At 42.7% G+C, this 14,848-nt stretch overlaps 1 protein-coding gene across 1 annotated transcript; it reads right to left on the reverse strand.

Moving 5' to 3' along the window:
- Positions 1-1,082: 1,082 nt before the first annotated feature.
- On the reverse strand, positions 1,083-11,695 carry LOC128737957 (proton-coupled folate transporter-like). The gene is made up of 5 exons (XM_053832741.1): positions 11,527-11,695; positions 11,196-11,453; positions 10,489-11,132; positions 1,220-1,566; positions 1,083-1,145 (listed from the first exon to the last, which is right to left on the reverse strand). Exons 1-5 carry the CDS (start codon positions 11,693-11,695, stop codon positions 1,094-1,096), a joined length of 1,470 nt encoding a protein of 489 aa, XP_053688716.1. The 3' UTR covers positions 1,083-1,093.
- Positions 11,696-14,848: the final 3,153 nt, after the last annotated feature.

Consider the following 14,848-nt stretch of genomic DNA (forward strand, 5'->3'; position numbering starts at 1 on the left):
CAAAAAAATTTTTTTTTCTTCAGAAAATTTGTAGAAACACAATAAATGAGCAACTTTGCTGAATATAGAAACTATATATCTTTTACTAGTTGCGAGATATGATGATTTGCTTGAAAAGTACACTTAAAAATCAATTCTGCGCAATAACTATGTATCCAATTTATTTATTGCTTTCAACTGTTCCCCAAAGTTATTCAGTATGATAAAATACACATTTTTTCTGAAGACTGTTTTTGCCTTTTAATTAGGTCTATGTATATGGGAGTGAATTGGGCAAAATGGACTATTCTTGCATTTCGCACAGGAGATAATCGATGGGATTTGATGCTTCTGATAGCGGTTTCTAATTCTTGGGATTACGAGCTCGTTTTTGCACATTGTGCACTGTTGGCTACGAGGTATGACGCTGGCCTAATAAGCCAGTCGTCGTATGTCCGAATCAAGACTGGGAGAGGCTGCTAGAGTCAATAGGATCGTAGCAACTGGCCCTGCGATTGTCCTGCACTCTAACAGCTGGCTGCGAAGTCTGTCGTATAAAAACAGGTCAAGTTTCGATAACGGAATGTAGCATCTAGGCTTTGCTTTGCACTGTCGGACGGCCGGAATCAGGCTTCCGTACAGCAATTTCGCCTTTTTCGCGGAAGAAGATGATGCGAACGTTAAATTGCTCTATTCGACGGATACGAAGTGCTTCATCATAACCAACTTCTTCGCTGGATGTACGAACAAAGCATCGAGCGTAGTTGTTTGACGGTTTTCACCATTGCTGATGCATGCAAATCAACTGATAAAGTGGCAGTGAAAAATCGCTAAAACCGGTATAGTTTTTCATGCATACGTTATTCCTAATGCTTTACTGAAATATAGGCCCTTTATGGCGCCCCTAAGAGGTTCCACCCTTGGTGGAGGCCAGTCTGGTCAACCGCACGCTACGGTGCTGCCTACCATATATAGAAGAATTATGCTGTTCAAAAGTGACTGCCATTTTGAGGAGTATAGGAAGAGTAAATAAATGAAATTTGTTAATGAATGAAACACGGTCAATTCTTTCAAATCCAATATATTATCAAAACCATTGAATCCAAGCGATTTTCTACAGCAACAGCTCCGGTTGGTTGCGTCTGTTAACAAGCCATTGTATCAATCTGTAGGAAAACAATTTTTAGCAACAGTTTTCAATTAACATGCATTTCAGTACAACAAGAAACAAGAAACTTACCCCAAAACCAAAAAACTCAAACCATAGATTCCAGCTGCGGCGAAAATGTACATCTCGGGACAGCTGCTTTCGGCCGCTTCGTAAACGTACCCAAACATGTACCCCGACACCAGTGGAATTAATCCAATCAGCGAAAATGCCAGCGCGTAGAATTTTGCAATTTCATTCGACGGGAGAAAGTAAGTGCACAGAGACAGCAGAGCAACACGTTCCATTCCTTTGAACGTCGACAAGCCGCTGGCGAGATAGAATTGCCATCCTTCGGTGGCCAGCGCTTCCGTGGTGGAGCATACGATGTAGCTGATGATGGATACCAGCGCTACCACGGTGTCGGTCCATCCGAAAAGCTGCAATTGATGTCGAAGAATTTGTTTGAAAAAAAATTATTTTAAGAATAAAGTTTTTGATTGAGTTAGAATTAGAATCATGGATAAAAAAAACATTCTACGGTCAGATTTAGCAGAATCAATATATATTGAGATCTTTTGAAACGATGGACGATTTAAATTTTTGGTTCTTTACTGACAATGCTGACTAAACAATATTGATTCTTAATATTCTAAGCCCAAGATCAAGTAACGAAAAATAGTTTATTGATCTAACAGATTTGTCAGCAAAAGATTCAAAAATACTCAGAGTTATATGTCTGAGACGAGAATCAATAACGAAATCATACTGAATACTGAATCTTACTTACTTACTTAATTGGCCTAACGTCTTATGACAAGGCCTGCGCAGTATAATTTCTCCATCTGTTTCGGTCCATGGCAACTGATCTTCAGTTCCGCGGGCACCCAGTGCTCGCCAGATCTCGCTCCACCTGGTCTTGCCACCTCGCTCGTTGTGCCCCTCTTCGTCTTGTTCCTACCGGATTTGATGCGAAAACCATTTTTGCAGAATAGTTGTCCGACATTCTAGCAACATGTCCTGCCCAACGTATCCGTCCAGCTTTAACCACTTTCTGAATACTTGGTTCGCCGTAGAGACGCGCGAGCTCGTGGTTAATTCTTCGCCTCCATACACCGTTCTCTTGCACTCCGCCAAAGATGGTTCTTAGCACCCGCCATTCGAAAACTCCGAGTGCTCGTAGGTCCTCTTCTAGCAGTGTCCATGTTTCGTGTCCGTAGAGGACAACCGGTCTAATTAGCGTTTTGTACAGTGTGCACTTTGTACGGGGGCTCAAATTGTTCGACCGCACGTGTTTGTGGAGCCCGTAGTAGACCCGACTTCCGCTGATAATACGTCTTTTAATCTCACGGCTGGTATTGTTGTCCTCTGTTGCCAGCGAGCCAAGGTATACGAACTCGTCGACTACCTCGAACTCTTCCCCGTCGATTACCACGATACTGCCCAAGCGAGCCCTGTCGCGCTCGGTCCCGCCCGCCAGCATATACTTCGTTTTAGACGTATTTATCTTCAATCCAATCTTCTCTGCTTCGCGTTTCAGTCTGGTGTACTGATCTTCCATCCAGCATCCACGTCGTCAGTAAAGCAGATAAATTGACTGGATTTATAGAAAATTGTGCCCCGCATTTCGATCGCCGCTCGCCTTATAACACCTTCAAGCGCAATGTTGAATAGCAGGCAGGAAAAACCATCTCCTTGTCGAAGTCCCCTGCGAGATTCGAATGGGTCCGACAATCCACCCGAGATTCTCATACAGCACTGGATCCCATCCATCGTACCCATGATAAGTCTAGTAAGCTTACCCGGAAAGCCGTTTTCGTCCAAAATTGTCCATAGCTCTTGTCGGTTTACGCTATCATATGCGGTGGTGGTGCTCATGAACAGGTGGTGCGTGGGGACTCGGAATTCGCGGCACTTCTGGAGGATCTGCCGCAGGGTGAAGATTTGGTCTGTTGTAGACCGACCCTCCATGAAGCCGGCCTGGTAACTTCCCACAAATCTATTGGCTATTGGCGATAGTCGATGAAAGAGAACTTGGGACAGCACTTTGTAGGCGGCATTCAGGATAGTGATGGCTCGTTAGTTCTCACAATCCAGCTTATCACCTTTCTTGTAGATAGGGCAGATAACCCCGTTTTTCCGCTCCTCCGGTAGTCGTTCCGTATCCCAAATCTTAACAATCACTTGATGCAGACAGCCGGCCAACTTGTCCGGGCCCATTTTAATAAGTTCCGCTCCAATGCCATCCTTTTCCGCTGCTTTATTGTTCTTCAGCCGCTGGATGGCTTCTTTAACTTCCCTTATCGATGGAGGTGGCACATCTTCGTTACTTGCTACACCAACGTAGTCACTTCCTCCGCAGTTATGGTCTTCAGCCTGCACGCCATTCAGGTGTTCATCGTTGACGTTGTGCTGCTTCCACCTTTCGATCACCGCACGGTCGTCAGTCAAGATACCTCCATCTTTATCTCTGCACATTTCGGCCCGCGGCACGAAGCCTTTGCGAGATCCGTTGAGTCTTTGATAGAACTTCCGTGAAAGCGGTACAGCTGTTCGAGTTCTTCGCACTCCTTCATCTCTTGGTGGCGCTTCTTCTCCTTGAAGAGTCGGGTTTGCTGCCTCCGCATCTGTTTGTATCGCTCCACATTCTGACGGGTGGCTCTACGCAGCATTTGTACCCGCGCTGCGTTCTTCTCAGCCAATATCTGCTGGCATTCCTCGTCAAACCATTCGTTACGTCGATTCGGTGCCACACTGCCTAGGACGTTCTCCGCAACGCTGTTAATGGCTGTTTTCACGGCATTCCAACAGTCCTCAAGAGGGGCCTCAACCAGCTCACCCTCTTCCGGCAGCGCGATTTCGAGAGATAACGAGTAGTTTTCGGCGACCTCCGGTTGCTTCAGTCGCGCTAGATTATACCGTGGTGGGCGGCGCGCCGGTATCGTATGTTGTTCACAACAGATAGTTTTTGACGTATCCTTACCATCACTAGGTAGTGATCCGAATCAATGTTAGCGCCCGGATAGGTTCTGACGTTGATAATGTCTGAAAAGTGCCGGCCATCTATCAGAACGTGGTCGATTTGTGATTCTGTCTGGTTGGGTGATCTCCAGGTGTACCGATGGCAGAGGTTATGCTGGAAGAAGGTACTACGTATGGCCATGTTCTTGGAGGCGGCGAAGTCGACAAGTCTCAGGCCGTTTTCGTTCGTTTGCGGATGAGCGCTGAACCGTCCAATCACCGGTTTGAATTCCCCCTCCTGACCAACCTGAGCATTACAGTCCCCGATGTTATTTTTGACATCATGTCTTGGGCAGCGGTCGTATTCACGCTCCAACTGCGCGTAGAATTCGTCTTTGTCATCATCGGTACTTCCGAGGTGAGGGCTGTGCACGTTAATTATGCTTATATTGAAGAATCGGCTCTTGACGGCCACCACCCGATCACCCGCTTCTGCATCTCGCCCATCACTATAAAAGCTGTGCCCAGCTCGTGTGTATTGCCGCAGCTCTGGTAGATGGTATGACCATCTCTATACGTACGTACCATCGTTCCTTTCCAGCATACCGCCTGCAGCGCTACGATGTCGAACTTGCGGCTCTTCACTTCTTTAGAAAACACGTGGGTACTTCCGAGGAAATTTAGAGACCGACAGTTCCATGTTCCTAATTTCCAATCGTTAGTCTGTTTTCGTCGCCTGGGTCTTTGCCAATTGTTCCGATTAGAGCTATTATTATTATTTACGGAGTCCATTGCTTTGGTTTTTTAGTGGTTCAGGCTTGCAAAGCCCGCAACCAACCCCACAGTATCGCCGGAGGGCCAACGTAGCTCGAAGGAGCCCTCCTCCCCTGTCAGCATACGACCTTGGTTTCCACCGGGGTTGGTTACCCGATCTCCACCGAGGTTGCTCGTATCCCGGCTGGTATCACGAGGAGGTTGGGGTAGGAGTTGCTAGGTAAGAGGCTGTGAACCACTGTGGGGTCTATTTTATGCCCAGAGCACAAGGCACCGATGGTATGCATTACCAAGCCGTTTACCAGAATACTGAATCATTCAGTCTGAATGTTTAGGATGTGGCGAAATCGGCCGTAGTATCACAGTATCCGGAAGCAGTTCTGCCAAAGTGAGTAGTGCCGCTTTAAGCACAGCTCACATCCTTCCTTCTTACTGAATTGTGCATTTATCAACAAAGGAGCCTCTTGCCAGGGCAATAAGTTAAGATAAGACTGGACTAACTCGAGTTTGGTGGCCGAAAACAAAGATTAAAAATGCTCAAAAGAAACTAGAGAAGTTGCTAAGATTAGCTACAATCTCCATAACCGTAGCAACTAGCAGTACGTCATCAAAAGCGTTAGACTCTATTTTAAGTTTGCTTCCACTGCACTTATTTGTTCAACTAGAAGCTGAGAAAAATGCACTAAGGTTAAGGAGAACAAAAAAGCTCTTTGATGGAGACCTTAGGGGCCATCTCAGTATCTTAAAGGATTTTAAAATTAATCCCATATTAACGCATGAGGACTGGATGGATAGACAATATAACTTTGAACGACTATTCCATGTAACAGAAACAAGTCGCACGGAGTGGGAATCAGGCAGGGATGGTTCGATCACTTTGACTCAATTTTGATTCATTTGACACTACCGTCTCAGCCGAGCAAAATTTGACAAATTGATGTATGGGACATTTGTAGATAATAACTAGATCTACAATTTTGCTAAATAAAGTGTTGCTGTAACTTTTGTAGTTACGGCGCTACAATGCTAGTACCTATTTAGTAACTAAATGAACGTTCATTTAGTTACTAATGAGGTACTAGCATTGTAGCACCGTAACTATAAAAGATACAGCAACACTTTATTCAGCAAAATTGTAGATTTAGTTATTATCTACAAATGTCTCATACATCAATTTGTCAAATTTTGCTCGGTTAGGACGCTACTGTCAAATGAATCAAATTTGAGTCAAAGTGATCGAACCATCCCTGGAATCAGGTGGGCCCAATATTCAACCAGGATCGATAATCTTCTACACTGACGGTTCTAAACTAAACAACAAAGTTGGAACTGGCGTAACGGGCCCCGGAGTCGACATATCAATATCCATGGGCCAATGGCCGACTGTTTTTCAAGCAGAAATACAGGCAATTATTGAATGTGCTACAGTTTGTCTGCGACGAAATTATAGAAATGCAAATATATATATACTAGCTGACCCGACAAACTTCGTATTGCCACAAATTAACCTGTGTTGTACATAAATCATGAATCTCGGATGATCTTTGTCACTATCTCGAGTTTTGCAAGCCCCCCAGTGGGCGGCGCTTCCGACGGCGGGTCACCGGCAACACTCGCGACCGGCTCGTCCTGAATAATCTAGTGTTACTATAGATAGTTTTTGTGGTCTTGTTATTGATTAATGTTTTATGGAAGAGTCTCGAATTTCTCGAGTTGGATTAGTTTTTGAGTTTCGCAAAAATTTCTGTTTTATTTGTATGAGAGTCCATATCCCCCTACCACAGGGGTGAGAGGTCTCTAACTATCATAAAATAAATTCAAGACTCAAAAATCTCCTACATGCTAAATTTGGTTCCATTTGCTTGATTAGTACTCAAATTATAAGGAAATTTGTATTTCATTTGTATGGGAACCCACCCTCTTAAAAGGGAAAGGGGTCGTAATACACCACAGAAAAAAAATTCTGCCATCTAAAACTCTCACATGCCAAATTTGGTTTCATTTGCTTGATTAGTTCTAAAGTTATGAGCAAATTTGTATTTCGTTTGAATGGGAGCCCCCCCCCCTCCTAAAAAGGTAAGAAGTCCTAATTCATAATGGGAAAAATGGTTGCCTCCAAAAACACCCACATGCCAAATATGGTTCCATTTGCTTGATTAGTTCTCGAATTATGAGGAAATTTGTATTTCATTTGTGTAGAAGCCTCCCCTCTTGCAGTGTGGAAGGATCCTAATTCACCGTAGAAAATATTTTTGCCTCCAAAAACCTCCACATGCCGAATTTGGTTCTATTTGCTTGATTAGTTCTCGAGTTATGGGGAAATTTGTATTTCATTTGTATTGGAGCCCCCCCTCCTAATGTGGGAAGAGGTCCTAATTCATCACAGAAAAAATTCTTGCCTCCAAAAACACCTACACGCCAAATTTGGTTCCATTTGCTGGATTAGTTCTCGAGTTATAAGGAAATTTGTATTTCGTTTGTATAGGACCCCCCCTCCTAAAGTGGGGAGGGGTCCCAATTCATCATTGAAAAAAAAATTGTCTCCAAAAACACACATATGCCAAATTTGGTTCAATTCGCTTGATTAGTTCTCGAGTTATGAGGAAATTTGTATTTCATTTGTACAGGAGCCCCTCCTCTTAAAGTGGGGAGGGGTCCTAATTCATCATAGAAAATTTTCTTGCTCTCGAAAACCTTCACATGCCAAATTTGGTTGCATTTGCTTGATTAGTTCTCGAGTTATGAGGAAATTTGTATGGAAGCCCCTCCTCTTAAAGGGGAGAGGAGTTATAATTCCTCTTATAAAGAGGGGAGGAGTCTCAATTCACCATAGAATAAATTCTTGTCACCAAAAAAAACACCCACATGCCAAATGTTGTTCTATTTGCTTGATTAGTTCTCGAGTTAGGAGGAAATTTGTATTTCATTTGTACAGGAGCCCCCCCTCTTAGAGTGGGGAGGGGTCCTAATTCACCGTAGAAAATTTTCTTGCCCTCGAAAACCTTCACATGCCAAATTTGGTTCCATTTGCTTGATTAGTTCTCGAGTTATGAGGAAATTTGTATGGAAGCACCCCCCTCTTAAAGGGGAGAGGAGTTACAATTCCCCTTATAAAGAGGGAGGGGTCTCAATTTACCATAGAATAAATTCTTGTCACCGAAAACACCCACATGCCAAATTTGGTTCTATTTGCTTGATTAGTTCTCGAGTTATGCAGAAATTTGTGTTTCATTTGTATGGGAGCCCCCCCTCTTAGTGGGGGGAGGGGTCTCTAACCATCACTAAAACCTTTCCTGGCCCCAAAAACCTCTACATGCAAATTTTCACGCCGATTGGTTCAGTAGTTTTTGATTCTAAAAGGAACACAGGACAGACAGACAGACAGACAGAAATCCTTCTTTATAGGTATAGATATTTTCTGACAGCCAGGCTGCTTTAAAAGCACTGAAGTCAGTTTCGTGTTCATCTAAACTGGTTTGGGAATGCATTCAATTGCTGCAGCAGGTGGCTAGAAAAAGCACAATAAATCTTTTTTGGGTCCCTGGGCACTGCGGAATTGAAGGCAATGAAAAAGCGGATCAGTTGGCAAAAGCTGGATCGATTAAATCTTTCATTGGACCAGAACCATTCTGTGGGGTCTCAGAATGTACTATTAGAATGGAATTAAAAAACTGGGAAAAATCAATGATTGATGATGTCTGGAAAAAAAATCTGACAGCTCGACAATCAAAGAAATTTATATCTCCTAATAAAACAATAACCCAGAAACTTCTTAGCCTGTCTAAAAAGGACTTACGTACTTACTGTGGCCTCGTAACAGGCCACTGCGCAAGTAAATATCACTTAAAACAACTGGGAAAATTAGAAGATGACACGTGTCGTTTCTGTAACCTAGAAAGTGAAAATGGGGAACATCTATTGCGTGGCACTACTTCATAAAAGAAAAACTTTCTTTGACATGACTTTAATACAACCCTCAGATGTATGGATGAATTCTCCCAATAAGGCAATAAACTTTATTTGTTGTATAATACCTTATTGGGACAATGCCGTCGATCAGCAAGTGGAAATCACTCATACTAATAGTGATACGACACCCTGATGTGGCGTACAATAAACTGGGGCCTGCCACAATAGATCAAATAACTGGTCGCAGTGGAAAATGTACCCAAAAAAAGGGAAAAAAAACTCGAGTTGCGTAAAGTCCAAGCTCCAAGGTCAGGAGGACAAAGGCAAGGTCCTAGAAAGAAAGTAACGAAACAAAAGGTGTTTTATAGTGTTTCTAGGGAGGGAAAAGAGCAGAAAATTAGAAAAGGAGACGGTCAGTCAAATTCGGACGCAGGGGTTACGCAATATCGGTAAATTTTGGGAACCTACTGTGTTACCTGACTCACTGCGCATAGCGTTGTATTCGCGGTATCGTGTTGGTTCGAAAGGTTTCGAAAAATATCGCCCTTGTATCGAAAATATCGTTGATGTTGATCACTAAAAATAACGTACTTAAACGTTATATTGCAAGTGCTAGTAGTACGCAATAATTGTATTGTGAAACTGAATTGTTATTTATGCAACTTTTTACAAGTTAAATGCAATAACAAAAGCACAACTTATAAAAAATCGGTTGTTATCGATATTAGCTGCATATGCGTTATAAACGAATAAAACGCATGGTGACGTTTTATTTCAATAACACGCATATTCGCAGTGAGTCAGGTAAAACAGTAGGAGAAAAGTTGGGTTTCGGATGCAAAAATTGGCTCCCGTTATAACTTGACTCAACCATGTTTCAACCTAATTTGGCAAAAAGCGACGGACTACAAACCTAGTCAGTGCTGCTTTAATGATCCTCCTTTTATCTAATTTTCGGCGCCGTGCAGGAAAAAGCACGTCATGTACCGCCTTAAGGATTACTATAATAACAAGTTTATTTCGATACTTTCTTGTTCTTCTACCATTCTCTTCTAAAAAAGCAATGCCGCCGGGTATAACCGTGTTTAGACATTACCCTTCATTATCGACAGATTTCGCAGCCATGCAGTGCAGGATTCGAACCTACGACTGGCTTGTTAGACTAGCATCGTACCTCGAAGTTAACTGGGCGGTTACCAATCTCTTCTACTGTTCCATTGATACTTTTGCTTATATTTCTCCAGTCCTTTTCAGATTTGTGAGCTAGAATAGGCTTGCGTGTTGTGGCATCTTTTACCATTCATTGGGAGGGACTGTAATAGTGAATGGCAACGATAACCTACAGAGACTATAGATTACAGAGGCGCCGAGACACTCAAAATCCGCTAAATTTTGAACGAAAGCCGAGAGTTACCTTTATTTATGATGGTACTTCCGTTTTTTTTTTTCAAAATTTAGCGGATTTTGAGTGTCTCGGCGCCTCTGTAATCCATAGTCTCTGTACGATAACCACAAAATTATTATGTATTAACCGTTAAAGGATGCGAAATTCGTGTGCATTGAATATTTTAATTTTCTGCTGCCTTATGAAATTGCTCTTTTATATCGATGTCGGTAGTAAATTACTTTAGGCAAATTAATTAATCCCATCAATACTGGTTATTGTTATTACTTTAACGTAGTAAAGGTCTAACAAATAAACAAAGGACAATTCTTACCTTTTTCGCCAGCAATATTCCTACAACATTCGCCATCACCGCAAGTCCTTTTTCAGTCAGCGCAAAATGGCCGTACTGCATCAAACTCCAGTCGAACCTATGGTGAGTATAAGCATATTCTACCAGACTCCCGCCGGCGGCAAGTTCAATCAATGCATTGCAAGCAATCACCAGCCATAAAATCCACCAAACAAAGCGCGTTCTCTTACGAAATGCAGCTTGCGCAATATCTCTTATCAGACTGACAGAGAAAAATTCCCCAAGACTGGGTCCAAGTTCGCTGTCCGAACTGGGTATGATACTATCCTCGACCAGCAAAGCGGTGTAGAGTAGTCCCAGCAGTACGCAAATCGTTGCAATAACAAAAAGAGTTGTTGCACTTGTCCATTCCAAAACATATTTACTACAGTAGGACCCAGCGAGTAATCCAACCAACATGGAGGCATTCAGCAAACCCATTCTGATGGTGCGCGTGTGGTCGTTTGTCACGTCAGCTATAAACGCAAACAGCGCGGCCCCCAAGGCCGCCATTCCTCCTGTTATAGAAAAAGGAATATAGGCCGCCACATAGTACCAGGGATTGAGCTGCATGAACGAGGACAAATAATTCAACCCGGTAAGTCCGAAGTACGACAGAAGCAAACCTATTAAAAATAATTTATCAGCAACGCGAGTTCAATTGAAAAGAATTATTGTTTATTTATTACCGAAGGACGCTATCACTACGACCGGCTTTCTCCCGTAACGATCGGACCACGCGCCAAACACTATCGCGCCGAAGGCGGGTATCACCGCTTTGATAACCACTATCGTTGTTGTAACGCTGGCGGCCGCTGGTTTCACCTGAGCCTCGATTTCCGCGACGCCAGGCGTACTGGCACCGGTTCCAACCAACAGACAGTCGTGCAGTTCAAATCCCTGCACCTGGCAGGTCTGGTAGATGATTTGATGTGTCAACTCAATTTCTGTTCAAAAATCTCCAGGAAAAGTTGTCAAAACTCATTTAGGTACGCACAGCTGTGCTTTCACGCGACTTACCCGATAAGCTCAACGCAAAACAAAACAACAACACTGCCGGTTCGTAGCTCACGTGCCGGCTCCGTTCCCGCCACCGAGTGGAGCGACTCAGCCGTAATCCTTCGCTGGCCAAAATTTCTTCCTCCCCGCTGGAGTACATACTGCTTGAACTAAACGTTGTTTCGTCCATCGCGATCACTGGCGCACTGGCTCGATGCACCAGCTTCGGGGATCCTTTGTATAGGCGCACCACTGAGCGCGCAGGAGGTTATCAATCAAGAGTTGAAAAGTGCTTCTGATGAATCGAGCCAGCAGAGGCTGCATTCTTTGGCTGAACTGGAATTGGCATTACTGATTGTATGCGAAAACCATTCTTGCATACCTATTTCTCTAACTTTACTTTCCTCAAACTGACAGTGTGATAAAAAAGCACGCAAACACACCACACAGCTGATTTTGTACACTGTCGCAGTCTTACTATAATACTGCTCATATGCTATCTTCTCATAGCTTTGTCTTAGCAATAAGGGACACAGTTGTAAATTTTCCAATGATTAGTTGTTTCGAATCGTTAGTAATTTTTCTTGTTTTGGATTGTGGAGTTCGAAAAGTAACGAAAAGATTGTTAGCGTTTCAAAAGTAACGAATATGAAACGATGAAGCTCGTTGCAGTCAAACCTATACGAATGAGTCGCATGGCGGTTGATGGCCTTTTTTTACGAGTAAGGAAATTTGCTCAGCACCTTAGAAAATACGGTACTATCAGACAACTCAGGTTTTGGGGTTGGGTATCCCGACCCCCCTAATGGGGCGTGAGGTTCCGAGGCCCGACCCACTAAAACCCTACTCGAGTCTCCAGCCTCAATCCCCCCTGGCACCACCTTATCGGTATTACTTCAGGGAGGGGCTATGATGACCTAGAGACTATCCATGGTAGTTCTGTGATATAATTAGCTTTTGTAACGCTCACTTGATGGGGTGGTTAGGTTGAATATTGCTTTTAACGTTAGATTGGCTCACCAAAAGTTCGACAATATTACGAATTACAAAATACAAATATAAAAGTTGTCATACAAACGTTTAAATTTACGTAATATGGCTTTTGACGATATTTCAAAAGGAACTGTCCGGAACTAGAACTCGAAAATTTCGACATGGGTAAAGGTGTACCCAGTTAATCAATTGAGGGTTAAAAAGAGGTCATCTTTTCATGTTTTTATAACAATATAAACTATCTAGCATAGGCGTCTAGGGATAAGAGTCCCTATTTTCTTACAGTACCAGCTGGGATACAACTAACCAACTAACTCCAACTAACCCCAGTGGGAACGTATTCTTTTGCTAATAGAGAAGGGGAGCTCCTTAAGCTTCCGAACTTCTGTTCTCCATGTTAGAAGCGGCTCGAAACAGCGGATCTCCATGTTAAGGGCGACCGATCATTATCCTCGTGCCAGTGTAGAACTTTAAACAGTGTCTTGTACTATGGCCTTCCGACAAGATAGGGCGTTGATACCGTAGGCTTTGCAAACCGTTACCACGCAATGAATGAAGAATAAAAATCGGACCGGATCGGAACAATCGGAAAAGATGCTCGCGACGAAAATGGACTGTAGATTTGAAACTCGGGACGTGGTACTGCCGATCCCTCAACTTCCAAGTGTTGCAGTTGCAACGAGAATACGATCGCTGCCCAAAACATTACAACAAGATCGTCATCGACGATTTAACACTCAGGTCTATCAGGAGCTGATTAGGGGTTTCTGGCATACCTGGCGATCGTCTAATTAGAAATAAAAACAGACCGACTAAGTTTTGATTGACTACTGGCACTTCTCAGTCATCATGGAATTAAATCCTATCGAAGCGGTTGACTCATACACCCCAGAATTTTCCTTTGAGAATAGCAGCCGATTTCTACGCACGGCTAGAGCAGCCTGAAGTCGTGCATTCGAACCTGTGTTGCCGGGAAAACACGAGCTGGCAATGCTTTTCTCAGGGACTGTCGAAATATCATCTAAAGTAATTGAACAAGAAATTTTAGGTATTAAAAAAAATTCGCCAAATTTCTTCAATTTCTATCAAATTTGCGCAAGCTTTGAGTCTCTTCATTACGCAATTCATTCGGTAAGCGTGTTATCAGTCAAAAGGCCTGTTTTGTAAGAAAAATAAGTACATGGTGGATCTGGATTAGGTTTTCCTGTGATAATTTTCGGAGGGTCACCCATCGAAGGGATTCAATAATGGAGCGAGACAGAAGTATGCGAAGGAAAACGAAGGCAAGTTTTTAAGATCTCACCTTTCTCTCTTTCTCTCTCTCTCTCCTCTCTCTTTTCTCCATGTACCTCTCTTTCTCACCTCTCTCTCTAATACACACCTTTCTTTCTCACCTCTCTCTCTCTATCTTACCTCTCTCTCATATATATCTCTCCATTTATTCACACAATTTCTAAAAAAGTTTCCATTCTTCAACTACATTAAAAGCAATATCAGAAAAGTTGTGCTACGCTACTAGGTAGATACAAACATTATTCCATAAAAAATTACTTCATAGAACTAATGATACTATTTTTCACTCATTACCGCTTGTTAACTCTACGAAAAATGATTAACAATACTTTTGACCAACTTTTCGGCTCAAATATTCCTATATGTGCGGTGGTGGTAAAGCACTAATCTTGCCGGAGCGACTGACGGCATTAGACTGCCTGTTTCTATCGCACTGACCGAGTAGATAATAGTCTATTTTCCCAGCGGCAGAAATAAACAGCAGTCACACAAACCCAATATCGTCATCGAGGAAATGTGTGGTGCGTATGCGGAATGATAGAATTGGAAGAGCGAAACAAAACTAGGTATTATTGGACTACCTAATAGAAGCCGTAAATACTTAAGATAGAGCAATAGGGTATGTTGCTGCTTCGTCGTAATTGCCTATTCTCGTCCTATCCAACACAAATTATTAAAAATATCAGCATTTTTATGACACACAATGCAAAACTATTTATTTCCTAATATTTTTGTTTGTTGTCTATCATACGCGATCAATCAAAGTGAGCTGAGATCTATATAAATGCTTTTTATCATTAAAGAAGTCCTACCAGCCAAATTTCCTACTTTTTTTCGTGCGACGAAGAAGAACATGTCGACTAATCGTTTTAATTTCCGTCATTCATAAATGAAAATAACTCACGCAAGGCATTGTCGTTATTCTATAACCAGGAGAACTGGCATAACCTGCAGAAATTTTACAGAATAACATTTGTCATGCCGTCCTACACAAATACATGCGCGTTAGCTTCGTAAATATTGTTGTGATTTTTAGTCCGGACGATGAAAAATTTTG

Source organism: Sabethes cyaneus, chromosome 2 (assembly GCF_943734655.1).
Source record: "Sabethes cyaneus chromosome 2, idSabCyanKW18_F2, whole genome shotgun sequence".
Taxonomy (NCBI): domain Eukaryota; kingdom Metazoa; phylum Arthropoda; class Insecta; order Diptera; family Culicidae; genus Sabethes; species Sabethes cyaneus.